The sequence below is a fragment of the Diuraphis noxia genome, unplaced genomic scaffold (genome assembly GCF_037042655.1).
Source record: "Diuraphis noxia isolate RWA-SAM2 unplaced genomic scaffold, SU_Dnox_SAM2 contig0003, whole genome shotgun sequence".
Classification (NCBI taxonomy): domain Eukaryota; kingdom Metazoa; phylum Arthropoda; class Insecta; order Hemiptera; family Aphididae; genus Diuraphis; species Diuraphis noxia.
The window spans coordinates 10,467,179-10,487,242 of record NW_028301713.1 but is presented as its reverse complement, the minus strand read 5'-3'; the positions used below and the strand labels follow the sequence as shown (position 1 = coordinate 10,487,242).

The window sequence follows — 20,064 nt, the reverse complement described above, 5'->3', positions numbered from 1 at the left end:
CTTAGCATGAGTATCATAATATTTGAACTTTATGCCATAGACGATACGAGCTGTCATGAAAGTTAGAGTCGAGCATATATAACGTTATAATAATAATGCTGTATAGTGATGTAAGCGCTAATAAATAATAAATTCTTTGTCAGGTCGGTAATAATATTATATTAGTAAGTTTATCATGTGTAAAACTTTTATCTAGTCAGCGTGTGACAATCGTATTAACTGCTGTAATATGATTAAATTGTATAAACATGAAATTAATATGCGAAATAAGCTAATAAGTAATAACTGACAAAGTTTAAATATCATTATGTTGATTTGAGACAGGCAAAATATTAGAATCTTTTAAGTACGATTTTTTACAAAACAATTTTTTTTTGTATTTGAAATTAAATTGATTACATGTTTATCATTCAGTAACCATGCAGAAGATATTCGGATCAAAATTGAATTTCTATTATTACGACAAGCACGATTGAGATATCGAATGAAAAATATATTACACGCAGTTATTATTGATGCTACCTTAATACTTCCAAAGTATCTAGTGTGCTCATTTTATTTATTTTTAATGCATGACAATTACATAGATATTCTGGTATTCGGTCAGACTTTTTTTGGTGAACGACTATAACAGCATTACACTTAAATTCATGATAGGTGGTAGTATATTATTGTGTACATACGTATGCGACATAATAATATACGGAGTAACGGATCGACTCATATCATCATGACCGGAGGAGGTAGAGAAGCAGTCAAGCATACGTCATATTATTATTATTAATATTATTATCTTGGCCGCAATCACTGTTGAAGAGGTGATAAATCCATTTCGGTAGAAAACGCTTTCCCGGTAAAACCCAAAGAGGTCGGTGAGAGTTCGTCATGGCATGGGGCGCGGCACGGCTATGTCTTACTGGAGAGATTTATTTCACAGCATAAACACGGCTATGTTATTATTATTTTAATAGTATATACGATAAATTTATAACTTTATAATAGGTATGTAATATATTATAAAAATATACTTCTTATATATACCTATATTTATAATATTAAAACGAATCCATCCCATTGTCTCCAACAATGGCTAGATAAATGGATGTGTTGGACGGGAGGGTGTATTAGTCAATACTCCAGATGCGATGTGTTGGAAATGAAATCGAGTGTGCACCGATAATACACGTTGAATTTAGTAGTTTAGTATGTCGGCGCTCTGTATAGGCAAAACAGGTACATTTGGACAAATGAGCGCTTTTCCACGCAGCTGGATGCCGTGGGTATTCGAGAATCGTTCGATCAATGGTCATATAGTATATTAAGTATAATTTTTTTTTTCATATATAGAAGCAATTCATGCTATTGAAGCACAATAACTTGATATGATGACAAAATATACAGGTGAGACATGAATTATATGAGGAGGGAGGCCATTCATGGTAGAACCCAACAATAAACTGTTATAATAATAAACGAGTGGAATTCGCAATTCACGTATAGTTACAGTTATTATCATAATATTTATCACGGTGTTTTCATTTTGAAAAGTCTTAGATGTCCACAATAACAATTATTTATTTTGGGGTTCTGCGCGGTTAGGTATTTGCCGGCATTGGCGTGATTGTTTCGATCGTGAGAAAAATATTGCCATTTGATGGTCCCATAAATGTCCAGTCTAATCAGACGATTGAGAATATTAATTGAGATGTGGTTGTGAAATTGGCTGACAAATTTTCAGCTGAGACGTCTGACTGAAGTAGTTATGAGAAGGAGAATGCTGCAGTACACGAGTTTTTTGCACTTTAGGCTGAATTACAGTACTGAATATTATTATTATATACACTGACACATTCTCTGGTGAGGTATAATATAAAATTATTATGATTATAATAGTATTACGTTAAAAGGGAGTGTCTACCTGTATATACAACGCATTTATAATATACATAATATTATATATATATATATATATAGTTTTTCACGTCATAATGAAATTTAAAGCTACTCATGACTACCGAAAAAACTTTCAACACTTTTTACCAACACCACCGCTCGACCAGATGGTTCCTATACACCTTTTTAAAATTTTATTATTATTTTATGGAATCGTGTAAATAAATACCATGTATACACGGCAAAGGTATTATATATTTTAATATTCTCCTTTATTTTTCCCCTCATCTTCTCCAAACGCAAATCAAACAATCCCATAACGAATCTCGTCTCATTGCAATGTTCTAGAATTTTTTTTCACTACGTCGATAAACCATCAAGTTTAAAACGGTAGAAGCGTTAACGAGGTATGTGCGTCAGACACCCCGCCCCCCCCTTAACAACATATTCAGTCTAAATGTTGGCATTATAATGATACCGTTCATTTTAAGCACACGATATCGCAGTAAACATTTAAAAAAAAAATGTAAACATTTTAGTATCACGGCGATCACCGTTAATATTATAAATTATAATGTACCTACGTATTAAACGTAATTCGACTTAAAGTCATCATCTAGTCATCACGATCGTCAGATGGAATATAATAAAAACCATTTAAACATTATAGAATATATCTTTCAAAAAGTTGTGATGCGATTGACTAAAAGAAAAATCAAAAAAAAAAAATTACCACTGCTCGTTGATTCGTCTGCCAAATAATCGTATAGGAGAAAGTTATACTCGCGATGAAATCATGGCCGTCGGTTACTGCATTACACACTAGGCATATGTAAACAATAGCATTAATACACTCGGAGAAGTTGATGGTCACCGCCGCCACCATCAACGACGACGACCATTCCGGAGGAAACTATAAATTTAACGTACACCTACCGAGAACATCCGTTAAAACGTCAAATCTGTGGCCGCAGTATATTTAGTCGTATAATATAGGTGTTTTATAACATAACAGCTCCGACGCCGCACGAGTGGTAGCAGGTAGTTGTATACAAAGAGATTTATATTCTAGTACACGACGAACAATATTTATGTGCGCTCTGTATTCATATACATAAACGTGCTCGAACAAAATAATAATATATAATAGGAATATAACATAATAGCCGTGCAGTACACTTTTAACCAGCGCTGTACGGGTTTGACGCCATACAGAGGAAAACGTGACAACACCATTGCAGTCATACATCGTAACATTCATTCCCGTGTATGATGCATATTATATTTGTTATGTACCTACTAAATGTTCAGTATACCTGCATACTTCCGATATCTATATTATATTATTACGTATGATTATTAGGTACCATTATAGTTCATCAGCGAAATGTTGATGCATCCCCCACGTTATTTTTCAAATTCTAAATATGTGTATACAATTATATTATGATATAGGTAATAATGTTTTATTTGGTTTTTTCTCGAGAAAATTATATTTTTAAAATACAGATCGTCGTTTTTCTGTAAAATAAGGCGTGCGCGTTACTGCAGTTAGATTAATTTCTAAGGCTAAAACTAATGCTATTGTTTAATAACGTTTCACGAATCTACTAGCTACAATTAAACTAATATCATGGTTTAAAAGAAAATAATACGAAGAAAATACATTAGCGTATCAATACTTTAATAAGAAGACGTAAACATTATACGAGTAAGAAACATAATATGGTGTGATTATAAATACTACACGTATCTCGTTCCCTGAGTTTTTCAAGAAATTGATTATAAAAATTAATAAACCCGAGTGCATACCCACAGTAGTTGTTAGGGTATTGACTCAGAGGCTCAGCACTGGATGAGAATACGAAAATTAGACGAAATCGATTTCAGAAGTATATAACACACATTTTTATCGAAATTAACACATTGAGACAAACCTCATGCGCACTCTTAAATACAGCACATCTAATTTTGATATGGTACATCGAAACGCTACGGAATTTCGATCTATGCATAATATACTATCATTATTTTAATAATCATCTTTATACCCATATATAATAATATATAATAAAAGGGAATTCATGAGACAATGTGGAACAGATATAACTTCTTACACTCACTTCTCACATGCAACAGAACGAAATTTTCGGTTGATAAATTGGTCGAACGATATTTTCTAATAGGCATTCGTATTCTAATTTTGTACAATATACTTGTACATTCAACATAATACATTATTTTCGCACGCAATACACAAAAATCCTAACGAAGACGGTTCCATAGTTCAAGGCATTACGTATGTGGATTTTAATATAAAATACATCAAATTAATAATATAAAACCACATTTATCGGATGCTGTATGACCAGTTTAAGTAAGCGATGTAATATATCTATTTTAATTGGAGGTATCATAATCACTGCAGGGTGGAACTAGAACAAAGGTCTCGAGTTCGGATAAATTACAGGCGAGGGTCAAGCGGGCACATTTTTGGACATGTCTGCTGATCGCGTGATGTATTTATCGATCAGTTACGGCACGGCACGTCGGCGTTTTAAAACGATAATAATATATCGGCCGAATACCGAGAAAAACTTGTCACAGAAAAAGAAAAACGGTAAAATATAAAAACGCCCGGTTTCTGCCGTCATCGGTTTCGACCAGTCAGCCAGCCGGCCAGCCAGACGGCAGTAGATCTGACGAAACCCGCACAATAGTCACGTCCGTCGATTGAAAACTACGGCCGCGGTGGGTTAAAAATATCTAAATATACATGGCGCGTGCCTCGGGTGTGCGTGTGACAGCTGCTGTACATGCTAGTCACGTATGATACGACACACTTTCGGTGGCGACGTTGGCGCCCGTCCGTCGCCGCCACCGCCGCCGTCGTTTTTCGGTAGATAAATTTCAACCCGATCACACATACATAGACGCGAATACACGCGCGCGCGCGCACGCGCACACACACACACACGTGCTAAACTCATCCCACTCATCCTTTTCAACAGAAGCGGGTGGAAAGCCTGTAAACGGCCGTAACTCAACAACTTTTAAATAAACGTCGCCGCCGATAGACGACACATACTCGCTGCAGCTGCAGTTTAATGTATACATACATATTACTATGTAAGTACACACTGGCTACAAGGCTATACATAATAATAATAATATAACGTCGTCGACTTGTATTTGTGTGTACGATAACGTGCGCGAGTGCAAACAATCTGGTAAAAATGAGTAACGGATTGTGTGCCGATTCGCCGTGTGAGGGTGATAGTGCGAGTTTGTGTGTGCAAGGGAGCCGAAGGGTGTGCGTTGTAGTTGATAAAGTTCCGTATTCTCCTTTTTCGGCTGCTGCGCGCGAATACTTGTTAATTAGCGCGTTGCTTACACGCGCGACGTTGTGTCGAAGACAGGAGGTGTGGATGAACGTTACTGCGGAATAGGGGTGCAGGGGGTGGCGTTTATATTGTTGTCGGGCACGGTCGTTGGTTGCATTTAAACCACCGCCATCGCACGTGTTGTCGACGCAAGCAGCCTATATGTGTATACATATGTATGTATACATGTATATAAAATATATATAGCTATAGCCATACATACACTAATTAACAACATTTATCTTCTTCGGCAGCGCTATATATATGTGTGTGTGTATGTGTATGTATAAATAATGAATATATATAGGTACCTATATATATATAAACGTTAATGTGTGTCCTAAACACCGTTCTGCGAACATAATCCGGCTGGACTGGCTGCTGTGCGTATATATATATATACAATAATTATATGGCACTGAGCGTGTATTAGCTCTATAGCCAGAGAACGCGCGTGACAGCAGCTCTTACCCCGTCCCTCTTTGATCTACGAGAAATGGTCTTTTTCAGATAATTAATATCGAGCTTTATATAGGACACGTCGTCTTCGTGGTAATTATAACTCGCAGAGAAAAGTGCGACCGTGTAAAATTACGCAAAGCTCGCTGCCACCGCCGCCATTGGTGTCAGCTCTCAGCTATATAGTGTCTATGCGTACATAATATTATAACATGCACAGTTAGCAGCAGCTGCAGCACGGATTACTCGTCTATTTTGCCCTTCGGTAGTTTTCAACATTCTATTCATTATGGATATGCTCATGATCAAAATACATTGCGGTACCGTAAACCAAAAATGCAGACCTGTGGGTCGTCATAAAATCAGACTTCTATCGCAGAAATATATAATAAAGAGTTAATTTCAAAAATATTAGAAATAGGTAATATAATAATAATAATGACAAAAAATTTACAGATATAATATATGGTTATTCATATAAGTAGTATATATTTGTATGTTCACAGCCAGCTTTTCCACGGTAATTTTTTTTTTTCAAGGGGAAAATTCTCGCTTGGAGCACTCTGATTTACCGCGTAACACAATACGGTGATTACACAAGATTGTCCACCTATTTGCGCCTTACACAAAAATATTTACCGTATCAACTATTTTTCCCCGTTTTTTAAAATTTTTTCAATCAAATATCGCTAATTTTTATAAAAATTACAGGGAGATTGTTTTTATGTTTTTAATCATGTTGGTTACACTGTTCTAGTTTTTAAAAATTTATATATTTTAATTTCTACTATTTAGTTGCAAGTTAATAATTTTACATTTAGTTACTGCTGATCCGTCGTGTATTCGAGTTGTGTTTTTCAAGTTATTATTTCAATTAATTAAAGAAATGAATTTACCAAAACTTACAAGCGATTTTCAATCATTAGTTCATCGTATACGAAATAATTCAGTTCCAACCCATCCAGGATATACTTCAATTTATTCAAGATTAAGATCTTTTGAACATTTTCCTTTAAATTGTTTTCAAAATAAATATGCTCTAGCTGAATGTGGGTTAAAATATACAGGAGTAGAAGATATCGTCGAATGCTTTTGCTGTGGACTTATTCTTCATAATTGGAAACGAGAAGATGACGTTTGGATTGAACATTGCAGATATAATCCAAAGTGTATATATGTATTATTAATGAAGGGAAATCAGTTTGTTCAAAAAGTGTTAAGTAAATATTGTAACAATGAATATATTTGTAATTGTGAAACTAGGTCATACGACACCGTTTGCTAAATCATGTCTTTTCATTATATGTTGTAATAAATAAAAAAAAAATATTATAAACAACTTATATGTGTTAGTTTTTAATCTAATATCTCGTGGACGTATAGTTCAGTGGATTAGTGCGTTAGGTTAATTTAATAAGTTAATTTCATGTTTCAGGTAAGTAAGTATAAATAATTCCCTCTACTCCCTTCACTACACACTAATCTACTGAACTGTACGTTCACATTTTTTTTACCATTTTTTTTTTACAACAGATTTAGTATATAATATGTTTACTGATGAAAAAAAACCTCAGTTCAAAGTATATGTTCCATCAGTTACATTATACTAGATTTTTTCATATTGATAGTCTGAAACATTACTATAAATATTATTCATCATGGTTCTACCTATAATCGTATCAAAATCAACCTTCGACATTCGTCCGTATAGTAAGAAGAGCGTTACAGTCGGTTTATTAATTAATAAACAAATTTCGATTATTGTGTTATTAGAATGTAAATTATCAAAGAAGATAATTACTTTAAACTTAGAACAATGGTTTACACTCATGTCTGAATCTAATTACATTTCAATTACTAATAATTTACACACCAGATGTAGACGAACAAAAATATCTGATAACTTTACATATTCAACTAATGTTAAGCAGAGTTCAATTACTTTACATATCAATGATGATTATATCACTTTATCACATATAGATTTATGTAGACTTAAACAGCTTCAACATTGTGTAGATCTCTACATTGCAGAAAAACAGAAACGTCTACCAAGTTACCAAGCTACATTTAACACAGCTTACGATCTAATAAAAAACGACGTCCGTGGTCTACCTATCAGTTGTCAGAGAAATGAATTCACAAACCAGTATATACAAAACTATGATTTTAGTTATTACACTCATCTGCAAAACGATGACACATCATTCCTATATGAAATATTACAATACCATTTTAATACAATGTCAGACTTAATACTTCAGGATTTAATAGTATAAAATAAACAAATATTTATATAATATATTGTATTGTTTATTCAATAAAAAACTCATTTTTTAAAAAAACATATAATAATTAGCCTATTATTTTACTTTTGATTGTACGACGTCCTGGGTCTTGTAGCATCGTGTCAAATATTGACTGCATGGTCTGATTCAAGCTTACATTCAATGTCTGGTCTTTTGACTTTTCGCTTGTATACAACTTAACACCAGCTTCACTAAACTTCCACCTATAATTATTATTTTTTAAATCATGAAATGAAGTGATAATAAAAATACCTATTGAAAAAGATTAACAATAGTTTAAAAAAAGTAAATTAATTATAAATTATTTACCTATCCTTAACCGGAACATTTTCAATATTTGAACATTTATAATGTGTTATCACCCAGTAATCTGTTGGCTTCTCCTCAAATGTAGTTTTTATCGTAATTAAACCGTCACCTTGTCGAAAAGTTAGCGAATTGAAAACTTCCTCATCATATTCTTCTGATCTTAAACGATCACCAACATTGTCTCTGTATGATGCATTCTATAAATGAAAAATATAATTTATATATATATATATATATTTTATTTATAATAAAAAATAATTTAACTAACCATTTTCATCTGCTTCTTATTTGTAGATTTTTTTTCATTCGTCTTCTCAACACCACGTTTTAAAGTGGTTTTTGTTTTAGATGTTGATGCTAACGGTTTAACTTTAGAGTCAACGGATTCACTGAAATGTTCATTCTATGGATCATAAAAATAATATTTTTTTTTTTATTTAAAAATGTACAAGTGGTTTTATAACTGATATCTAAAAGAAACATATTTTATTTTTTTATGTTTCTTAATAATTATAACCATAACGTTGAGTAGTGTTACGACTGACCTCCAATTTGTTATTTGGTTTTTAAAAAAACTTTACTTACCTCTGATTCTGAAGAAATAATTGATGTTCTATAAGACATTTTTGAGCTGCGTTGTAGACTGTGTTGAGGACTGATGAATGTTAATGGTTTTACATTGGCTTTTATACACAGATATTAGCCACTACCACAATAATTTATATATGTAAAATGCTAATGTTAATAGCAATGACTTGAAAAACCTTTCTACAAACTTGTTTTACATGAACACAAGTGGCATTATATGAATTATTAAAGAAACAGGATCTAAAATAATCACCCGCCTTGAAAATCAGATTTGATATAACAACGTTAATGACCTCAAAAGACTTTTCAACAAATATGTAATATAAGCAATAATAGTATAATATATGTATATAATATTAACATTTATTAGAATCAAAAAAATAATTAGTATGAACCGGATTTCAGATATAAAAACGTTAAAGGTTAATAGCAATGACCTGAAAAAACATTTCCAAAAAAAAAATGATTATATATGAACAAGACATTATATGAACTGGTTAAAATATCAAATATAATTTAAAATAAATTAGAATGTATATATTCAAATAGACTTCTCATATAATAATGTAATAAGAATTTGCATGAAAGACTACAAACATGTTCTTACATGGACAAAAGAGAATGGTATTAAGTAATATAATGTACAATCATCTCAGGATTATGAGAGGTACCTAATACTCAATGTTCAAAGAGAGGGTTAAACTCTAGTATAAAACACCGAATTTTTAAACATAAAGTCATCAGTTCACCAGCAGCTCTAACAGACCAAGAAGCTACAGAACAGCAACCATCCTCGACTCTCCAGCAAAACAGTTACATCAGAACAGACCATCAAAAACGTAAAACATCTTCAACAACAATAGCAACCGTCAGCCAGACTCAGAAAACAGTCAACAGTCAGACTTAGAATACTTCAACACTAACTATGTAAGTACCTATTTTATTATTTTATTAAAACTTTTAATCTTTACTCCTATTTTTAAAAAAAACTAGAAACAGAATAACAATGATTTAAACACATCATCATTATAATAATATAGTTTTATGATAATATTATCTATGTTTATATATTATATGATAAAATGTTAACATCATATTTATAAGATAGTAATTACATTTTATTACACATCAGCAATCTACTATTAACGAACATAACCTTAAAAATATATACCGTCTCTATCACCATAGAACAGTTAGCACTATCACCGCTTAATATTATCACCGAACGCAATATTTATTATTTTATAATATTTGATATCAATAATATAAAAAAATGTTATATTATCATAGTATAATATTCAATATTTACATAAAAATATTACAATTTGAGCTAAGTTTTTATAATTGAAATAAGTAGTATAATATTCTTATTCTAATAAGAATTCAATAAGACTGTCTGCTATTAGATATAAAAAATATGTCTATCTATAATGAATTGTATGTATTCATTTAACATTGAACACAGTTATAGTAATATATGATATGTGTTCCTATATTTTAATCTTCATGATTATGTTTTTATAAAGTTCATTTAATTTAGATAAAATTTAAATTATTTACAATACAGTTGGTTAATATATTTTATTACATTTTTTTTCTATATTAAATTGTAGGTATTCATTTAAAATTATTCAAAGGAAAAAAATAAATTTAATATACAACAAATACACAGGTATAAGTAATAGATGATGTGTGTACCTATATTTTTAAACTTCATGAATATCATAGTATAATATTCAATATTTACATAAAAATATCTCAATTTGAGCTAAGTTTTTATAATTGAAATAGGTAGTATAATATTCTAATTCTAATAAGTATTCAATAAGACTGTCTGCTATTAGATATAAAAAATATAGTTATCTATAACAAATTGTATGTATTCATTTAACATTAGACAGGAGAAAAAATAAATTTAGTATACAACAAATACACAGTTATAAGTAATATATATTAATATGTGTACCTACATTTTAATCTTCATGATTATATCTTTTTATAAAGTTCATTTAATTTAGATAAAAATTAAATTACATACAATACAGTTGATTAATAATATATTAGATTATTACAGTTTTTCTATATTAAATTGTAGGTATTCATTTAAATTATTCAAGGGAAAAAATAAATTTAGTATATAACAAGTATACAGTTATAAGTAATATATATTTGTGTACCTACATTTTTAAACTTCATGATAATATTTTTATAAAGTCCATTTAATTTAGATAAAAATTAAATTGTGTACAATACAGTTGGTTAATATATTTTATTACATTTTTTCCATCTATCTTTATTAAATTTTATGTATTCATTTAACATTATTCAAGGGAAAAATAAATAAATTTATTATACAGCAAATACACAGGTTTAAGTAATATATGATGTGTGTACCTATATTTTTTAAACTTTATAGTATAATATTCAATATTTACATAAAAATATCTCAATTTGAGTTAACTTTTAATAATTTAAATAGGTAGTATAATATTCTAATTCTAATAAGTATTCAATAAGACTGGCTGCTATTAGATATAAAAAAATATATCTATCTATGACAAATTGTATGTATTCATTTAACATTAGACAGGAGAAAAATAAATTTAGTACACAACAAATACGCAGTTATATATAATATGTGTACCTACATTTTTAAACTTAATTTTTTATTTTTATAAAGTTAATTTAATTCAGATAAAAATTATATTATATACAATACAGTTGTTTAACATATTTTATAATTAGATTTTTCCGTCTATGTTTCTATGATTTAACATACTGTGTATTAACATTAATGAATTTGAAATAATATTACAGACAATGGATTCAAAAAACAAAGATGAACTTATGAATAAATATCAATATAATTTACAAACCATGGAATCATTAAGATTAGGGAATATTGAAGATAATAAAAATAATATATTAGAAACGAAAGAAATTAATAAAAAAATTAAAGAAATAAAACATAACATTTATTTAATCAGGATATGTTCATCATCAAATGAATTTGAAATCAATAAATTAAGAGATAAATTGTTTTCTTTAAAAGAAAAAAAAAGAGAAATATTTAATAAATATGGTAATAAATATATTGATTATGTTAGAAAAATGGAAATCTGTTATGGAGAAAGATATAGTATGGATATGATGATACGTTGTCAAACATTTCATGACATTTACTTTTCTAAGAAATTATGATTTTAATTTAATGTTTATAGCTATGTTTTTTTGCTTGTAAAAATAAAAACTATTAGAAACGAAAGAAATTAATAAAAAAAATTAAAGAAATAAAACATAACATTTATTTAATCAGGATATGTTCATCATCAAATGAATTTGAAATCAATAAATTAAGAGATAAATTGTTTTCTTTAAAAGAAAAAAGAGAAATATTTAATAAATATGATAATAAATATATTGATTATGTTAGAAAAATGGAAATCTGTTATGGAGAAAGATATAGTATGGATATGATGATACGTTGTCAAACATTTCATGACATTTACTTTTCTAAGAAATTATGATTTTAATTTAATGTTTATAGCTATGTTTTTTTGCTTGTAAAAATAAAAACAATTATTATTTAATGATGATGTGTGTTACTATTTTAATATTTTATTACTAGCAGATAGTTTGCAAATATCTATATAATTTGCAGAAACATGACATCATACATCAAAACAGAAATTAATGAAGTGTTGAAACAACAGGTGGAAAATCAGAAATATGGTGAAAGAGAAGAAAAAAAATTTAAAAAAATGATTAACGATATTAATATTAAAATCAAAAAAACAAACCTGAAGTCGACTAGGGAAAATTTATTAAAAAAAAAAAAAGAAATTAAAGGTGATTACGATGAATCTAATCATATAGGTTATCGATGCCAACAAAGTTGTATATTGCATTTATCATACCTATATGATTTATTAAATAATAATTAAGTTTTTAATTTCTTTTTTTTTAAACTAGTTGCTTAGGTTTGCTGAATATTGTATGATTTATACTATAAAAAATAATAAAGTGATTACAATATTATTATTGTTTATTATATTTTTTTTTTCATTTAATTTATTTTCAGCTTAATTATGAAAAGAAAAATGGTGACAAAACGTCAGCGAATGACATATGCTGATGAAGGAATATTTGAAATTGAAAGATTTAAAAAATGTTCAAAAACTTTTATAGTTAAGAATAATTTAAAATTTTTAGACTACACACTTTTTTTTAACTATACTTTAGACAAAATAATTCCAAAGTTAAAGGAATCATGTCTACAAACATCTATAAAATTTAATTTATATGTAGATAGTGTATATGAACGAATTATCACACAAGAAGTACAGGATATAGCATTTAAAACCTCTAATACACTTGCATGTAATTCCTCTGATTTTAATAAATTACTGAATGGGATGTTCAATAAATTATTAAGTGAAGAAGATGATTTTTTAGCAAAAGCTTCTGGCTGGTCACTTAAAACAATAGATGCATTACAATTGAGAATTAATATAGTAAATCCTCTCAGAGGAGGAACGTATCTAGATCTTCCTGAATATATCAAAGATAAAAGAGCAGTCATAAATGTAAAAAATAATGATGTTAAATGTTTTAAATATTCAATACTATCAAAGTTTGACAATCGTTCAAATAAAACTTATTTTAATAAGAAATATTTTGAAATGTTAGAAAAAAAAAGTGGCTTAGATTTTAAATGTATAGATTTTCCTACACCAATCAGTCAGATAAAAAAATTTGAACGTATAAATAATGTATCAATTAATATTTATAGTTTAAATGATAAAAAACATATTTTCCCTCTATATATTTGTAATACTGAAAGAAAAAAACATTTTGATCTACTTTTGTTTAATAATAATAACACATCACACTATTGTTATATAAAAAATTTTTCAAGATTTATTAGAAGTCAGAAAACTAAAAACTGTTCCAGATTAATTATCTGTAAAAGATGTTTTACTACTTTTAGTGAAAAGCCATGTAAAAGCAAACTTTGGGGTAAGAAAGGGTTGAGTGAACACCAGCATAATTGTAGAAAGAACCAATTAGGGAGACCAATAATGTTTGAAAAGGGGGATGATGATTTTATTTATTTTAAAAACTATAAAAATACACAGAGAATACCAATTGTTATTTATGCAGATTTTGAATGTATTTTAACTCCTAAAAATAAGTCTAGTGAATTTAATAGTTACGAAAAATCTAAAACTTATGCTACACATTTACATGAAATTATGAGCTATGGGTTTTATGTCAAAGTTAACTATGATGTTATATCAAAAGAACTAGTAAAACAGTTCAAAATTCCGAGAAAGGTGGTAATTTATAGAGGTGAAAATGCTGCAAAAAAATTTATGGAAAATATGATTGTTATTGGAAATAATATTAATAAAATTTATCAAACAAATAAACCGATGAATAAATTAACTAAAGAAGAAGAAAGTAATTTTAAAAATACTAAGTTTTGTGGAAAATGTTCGAGACATTTTAAAAATAATAATTTAATTAAAGTTCGAGATCACTGTCATTTTACTGGTAAATATAGACAATGTCTTTGTCTTCAATGTAATTTTGAAATAATTAACCCCTCATTCGTACCAATTTTCTTCCATAATTTATCGTACGATAGTCATTTCATAATTCGGGAACTTGGTTGTAATGATAAAGATATTCACGTTATTCCTAATTCGTCAGAAAAATATATATCCTTTAGTAAAGAAATCGCACATAGATTTAGTATTAAATTTGTCGATACATTCCGTTTCATGAGCGAATCATTAAGTAAACTTGCATTAAATTTATCTGAAGATAAGTTGAGGTTTAGAGAAACTCTTAAAAATTTTTCCATGAAAGCATTAGATCTAGTCACTCAAAAAGGAATCTTCCCTTATGAATATGTCGATAGTTGGAGTAAATTAGATGATACTTTCTTACCATCAAAGTCTGAATTTTATAACTCTTTGACAGACGAAAAAATAAGCGATAAAGATTATATGCATGCTAAAAATATATGGCGAACATTCGATATAAAGACTTTAGGTGAGTATAGCGATCTTTATTTAAAGACTGACGTTACCATACTGGCTGACGTGTTTGAAAATTTTAGAGACTTATGTTTATCTACTCTCAGATTAGATCCTGCTCATTACATGACTGCTCCTGGATTTGCTTTTGATTGTATGCTTAAGTACACTAAGGTAAAATTGGAAAGGTTAAAGGATTACAACATGCTCCTCTTTTTTGAAAACTCAATCCGGGGGGGCATTTGTCAATCAACTAAAAGATATGTTAAAGCAAATATACCAAATATTGAAGGACTGGACTATAATTCGAATGAACCAATCACATGGATTACATATCTTGACTGTGTAAATTTGTATGGTAAATCTATGTTAACAGAATTGCCTTTCAAAGATTTTGAGTGGGTTAATGATCTCAATATCGATGTCACTAAAATTGCCGATGATTCAGAAGTTGGGTATATATTAGAAGTTGATATCGAGTACCCTAAGTATTTACATAAAAGTCATAATGATTTCCCATTTTTACCCATTAATGAGTGTCCTCCTAATTCTAAAGCTAAGAAATTGCTTACTACATTATCATCAAAAAAAAACTATATAGTACATTATAAAAACTTAAAACAGGCGATTTTAAACGGTATTAAAGTGACGAAAATTCATCGAGCTATTAGCTTTTCACAAAGCAAATGGATGGCATCATACATTGAATTGTGTACAACTATGAGAGTTGAAGCTAAAAACGAGTTTGAAAAAAATTTTTGGAAGTTGTTAATCAATAGCGTTTTCGGTAAATGTATGGAAAATGTTCGCGCAAGAACTTCTATAAAACTTGTTTCATCAGCAAAAAAAGCTAGGAAATTAATGGTTAAAACTAATTTTAAAGACAGAACTATATACACTGAGAATCTTATGGCTATTCATCAGCGTAAGGAAATCATTAAATTTGACAAGGCAATTTATGTAGGATTCGCAATTTTAGATGTTTCAAAAACATTTATGTATGACTTTCATTATAATGTAATGAAAAAAAAATATGGTGCTAAAATTAGTTCTTTGTATTCAGATACTGATTCGTTGGTATACGCTATCCAAACAACAAATTTTTTCGATGATTTAAAAAATAGTTTACTACCATATTTTGATACATCTAATTATCCTAAAGACCATTATTGTTTCAGTGAGACACATAAAAATCAACCAGGATATTTTAAGGATGAAATGAAAGGAATAATTCTAAAAGAATTTGTCTCATTAAGACCGAAATTATATGCGTATAAAACTGTACATAGTGTTGAGGAAAAAAAAGCAAAAGGTGTAAAAAAGTATATAATTAAAAATCACATGAAATTTGAAAATTACATGGATATATTAAATGCATTTATAAACCATATAACTGTTGAGGATAAACAAACTCATAGAAAAATGAATTTTATTCAATCCAATAAACATATTGTCCATTCGAAAACTATGACTAAGCTTGTTCTTAGTGCTAACGATGATAAACGTTATATAATGGATGATGGGATTAATACATTGGCTTATGGCCACTATAAATTAAAAAACTTTATATATCCGCAATCGAAATAAACAAAAAGCGCTATCTATCAGTATTATATAATGTTTTAATTGTTAAATGTTTCATGTAAATAAACAAATTTTTATTGTTATCAAAGAAAAACAGTAAAAAGGTAAAATATAATAATATGATAAAAATAATATAATATAAAATTTTATTTTAATATATCTGACAACGTTATCCATGAATTATAACTTGTATCAAAACCTAACCACTTGACAAACATTTTATTCCCAACTTTTTTTATAACACGTTCAACAAGAAAGGTGTTTGGAAAATCAGTTAATTTAATTTCTTGTTCATAAAAACCACCTAAGATTATATTGTTCGATTCATCTTTTAATTGATACGTTACTGGATTTGTATGTAAAATTTTTGAAATTGTAAATATTTCTGTCGTCCAATTTGGTGTGTATCCCTTATCAAATATATGTTTATATTTAGATATTCTTACTTTGTCATTAATTTTAAATTTTGGTTTGTATAATGTTTTGATATTTGTATGTGTGTTAAGTTTAATTTTGTTTGCATCCATTCGAGCTTCACTTGGTGTACATTTAATTGTTCTATGTTTTGTATTATTATAGTTTTGTATAATTTTTGATATTGTATTATACCAATTCCATGTACCTGTTGCAGTAAAATGTTTATATATTTTATTTTTAAGAGTTTGTATTACACGTTCACAAATTGAACACTTAATGACACTGAATGAACTATAATGTTTAATTTTATATTTTTTCATTAAATCTTGAAATTGATTATTATAAAATTCTGTACCATTATCTGTCTGTAACAATTTTGGATTAGCTTTTTTCAATATATTAAACATAGCTTTTGTACATTCCTCCGCTGTTTTATTTTTCAATGCTTCTACCCATACATACTTGGTAAATGTATCAATTATGATTAAAATGAATTTAAAACCTTTATTTTGTCTAGAATGTGACTGCATGTCTATTAAATCAGCTTGCCAGAGATCATCTTTAAACCGTGTAACTACGCTACGTCTAGGAAATATTTTTCTCGCTGGTCGATGTAGCTCATTAGCTATATTCTCTAAGGTTGTCATTATACTATAATATTCCTCTCACGTAATTCTTCTAAAATAGATATGATTTCATTACTAACGCCAGTATTACCAACTCTTTGTGATGATGTTAAAAGATTTAATCTAGTTACTAATTCATTTGGATCATCATAATAAACTAACTGTGTTTGAGGTATTACATCTTTATATAAACCAGAACCTTTCTTAGCATGTGGTGATGCAGTAAAATTAAACATCTTTTCAACTGGAGGATCTACAGACATAGAACTGTTTGCTGTAGGGTTAAAATCAAATGGTTCATTTGTTATGGTTGTATTATTATGAACGTTACTACGTTTAGCACTCGAACTAGATAAATGTTCGTTTAATTGTTTAAAGCTTATCCGAGGAGCTCTAGAGTTATTAATTTTAACTATTTCTTCGTTTAACTGTTTTTCTTCATTTTTCATTCTTTCGTAGAGAGGTTTTACAACGGTCGCCCATTTATGAAACTTTGAGGTTTTTGGTTTCCCATCCGCTTTTAAATGAACTCGAGAAGTTTTCAAAATATCGTAATAAGATTCCATATCTTGTATAGTTGTATTTTTTGGTTCTTTCTCACATAATAAAGACTGTAGTCCTAATGTCCATGGATAGTATTTATTAAGCAGCTGTAAGTTACCATGGCTAAAAGTTACAGAGTAATCTCCTATTTTGTAAGAATCACTAGTTCTATCATAATGTAAACCATAAGATTTATCATAACGTTGTGATTTAGGACGTTCAAAAAAATTTACAAATGTCGAATTTAATTCATCATCTTCATTTTCTCCACTAGTGTATGAGGTTTCTGCATTTTTATAATCAGCTAGTTGTAAGTTACACGATGTATTTTTTTCTATTTTTGTACTGAGTGGTTCAGTTATTGGTTTAAATGCTTCACGGAAATAGTTATCTGAATCTATAATACCACGTTTCATTTCCATTATTTTTCGTTTAATATTTTTTTTTGATATTATTAAATTTTTCAGCAAAACTTTTTCTTTGTTCATAGTAAATAATAAACTCAATATTACTGTATCGTATGACCACTGGCAAGACTATGTAGATAATAACAATGTTACATTATATATATATATTATATATATATAATTATTTTATTTTAATAAACGTATGAAAACCACATCTATATCTTCCTTCATTCATTTCTCGAGTTTTATCAATAACCATAAACCCATAATCACTTTGATTCCAACATAAATGAGAAATTTTCCGAAATTCTGAGAAATCCATATCTGTCGATGAATGATCATTGAATATATGACGTAAATTCATGTCATCTTGTTTCAGAATTATTAAAAAGTTTGAGTTATCTCTTACCAACTGTTTTGGTATTTTAGAATATGTTTGTGCTAAATAAAATACGGAGCTAGCACCTGAATGTCTACAGATGCTAAAGTATTCTCTAATAACAGACTGTGAGTCACATATTACATCATCAAAAATTATAATAGAATTTTTCTTAGTTAAGTTAGGTTTTATAACTTTATCTGCGTTTGTAAATATGAACAAATTAGCACCTTGTATATCATCCATTATTTTTTTTAACAAAACATATTTTTCTTGATTAGAGGTTTTAGAGTATAAATAAATATTTTCAAATCTTAACCCGTTTTCATGTGTGATTAGATTGTACATTATATTTGTTTTACCCGATCCACTAGGACCAACTAATATAGCACGTATAGTATCAGGTAATAACGAACCATGTCTTGATGGTTTTTTCGATATTTGTACATCTACGTTTATTATTTCTAATTTATCTTTCTGTTCAATTAAATCCATTTTCTTATAAATACTCAAAGATTTTTATTTTATATTCAGTTATTGATGATGCGTTCAACTCGAAAGTGTAAATCGAAAAAGACTGGTAAAGGTATTGTAAACTCTCTTATAAATAGTCTTCCGTTTGAATCTCATGTTCCAGGTTATCAGTTTTGTGGGCCAGGTACAAAATTAAAAAAAAGATTAAATCGTGGTGACATAGGAATAAATCCATTGGATACTGCTTGTCGTGATCACGATATTGCGTATGCATCTAGTAAAAATTTAAACGATAGACATAAAGCTGATGAAGTGTTAGAAAATCGTGCTTGGGAAAGATTTAAAGCTATAGATACTCCTAAAAAGGAGAAAATTGTTGCGTATGCAGTAACAAACGCGATGAAAGCTAAAAGAAAAATAGGAATGGGTTATAAAAAGAAACGTGCTACAAAAATAAAAAATCTTATGATAGCAGTAAAGAAAAAAAGAATGTCTAAGAAAAAAAATGGTAGCAAAAGACTGATTTTACCACCGAGACAAACAGGAGGTGTAATTCCCTTAATACCTATATTTGCGGGATTGTCAGCACTTGGTAGCTTAATGTCTGGAGGTGCTAGTGTGTATAATGCAATTCAAAATTCAAAAAGAA

At 28.8% G+C, this 20,064-nt stretch overlaps 4 protein-coding genes and 1 pseudogene across 4 annotated transcripts in view; 1 reads left to right on the top strand and 4 right to left on the bottom strand.

Annotated features, from left to right (window-relative positions):
* LOC107165601 (neuroligin-4, Y-linked-like) overlaps positions 1–20,064 on the bottom strand; it is a 354,388-nt gene that overhangs the window by 266,753 nt on the left and 67,571 nt on the right. The gene's annotated exons all lie outside the window — the stretch shown is intronic.
* Positions 8,027–9,425, bottom strand: LOC149056701 (uncharacterized). The gene is made up of 4 exons (XM_089222260.1): positions 8,939–9,425; positions 8,622–8,756; positions 8,354–8,550; positions 8,027–8,247 (listed from the first exon to the last, which is right to left on the bottom strand). The coding sequence occupies exons 1-4, from the start codon at positions 8,975–8,977 to the stop codon at positions 8,091–8,093; spliced, it is 528 nt and encodes a 175-aa protein (XP_089078386.1). The 5' UTR covers positions 8,978–9,425; the 3' UTR covers positions 8,027–8,090.
* On the top strand, positions 9,739–14,490 carry LOC149056700 (uncharacterized; annotated as a pseudogene).
* LOC149056699 (uncharacterized) lies at positions 17,564–18,643 on the bottom strand. The gene has a single exon (XM_089222257.1). It carries the CDS (start codon positions 18,641–18,643, stop codon positions 17,633–17,635), a length of 1,011 nt encoding a protein of 336 aa, XP_089078383.1. The 3' UTR covers positions 17,564–17,632.
* Positions 18,794–19,436, bottom strand: LOC149056698 (uncharacterized). The gene is made up of 3 exons (XM_089222261.1): positions 19,304–19,436; positions 18,972–19,147; positions 18,794–18,886 (listed from the first exon to the last, which is right to left on the bottom strand). The coding sequence occupies exons 1-3, from the start codon at positions 19,434–19,436 to the stop codon at positions 18,794–18,796; spliced, it is 402 nt and encodes a 133-aa protein (XP_089078387.1).

Excerpts from the sequence above, each read along its gene's own strand:
- LOC149056701 (XM_089222260.1), bottom strand. The coding sequence starts at position 8,977 with ATGTCTTATAGAACATCAATTATTTCTTCAGAATCAGAG. Across the intron at positions 8,551-8,621 it reads ATAAGAAGCAGATGAAAATG|AATGCATCATACAGAGACAA; the intron begins GTTAGTTAAATT and ends TTTCATTTATAG. Across the intron at positions 8,248-8,353 it reads AATGTTCCGGTTAAGGATAG|GTGGAAGTTTAGTGAAGCTG; the intron begins GTAAATAATTTA and ends TAATAATTATAG.
- LOC149056699 (XM_089222257.1), bottom strand. The coding sequence starts at position 18,643 with ATGAACAAAGAAAAAGTTTTGCTGAAAAATTTAATAATATCAAAAAAA.
- LOC149056698 (XM_089222261.1), bottom strand. The coding sequence starts at position 19,436 with ATGGATTTAATTGAACAGAAAGATAAATTAGAAATAATAAACGTAGAT. Across the intron at positions 19,148-19,303 it reads AGTTGGTCCTAGTGGATCGG|ACGCAGATAAAGTTATAAAA; the intron begins GTAAAACAAATA and ends TCATATTTACAA. Across the intron at positions 18,887-18,971 it reads CTAAAATACCAAAACAGTTG|ATATGGATTTCTCAGAATTT; the intron begins GTAAGAGATAAC and ends ATTCATCGACAG.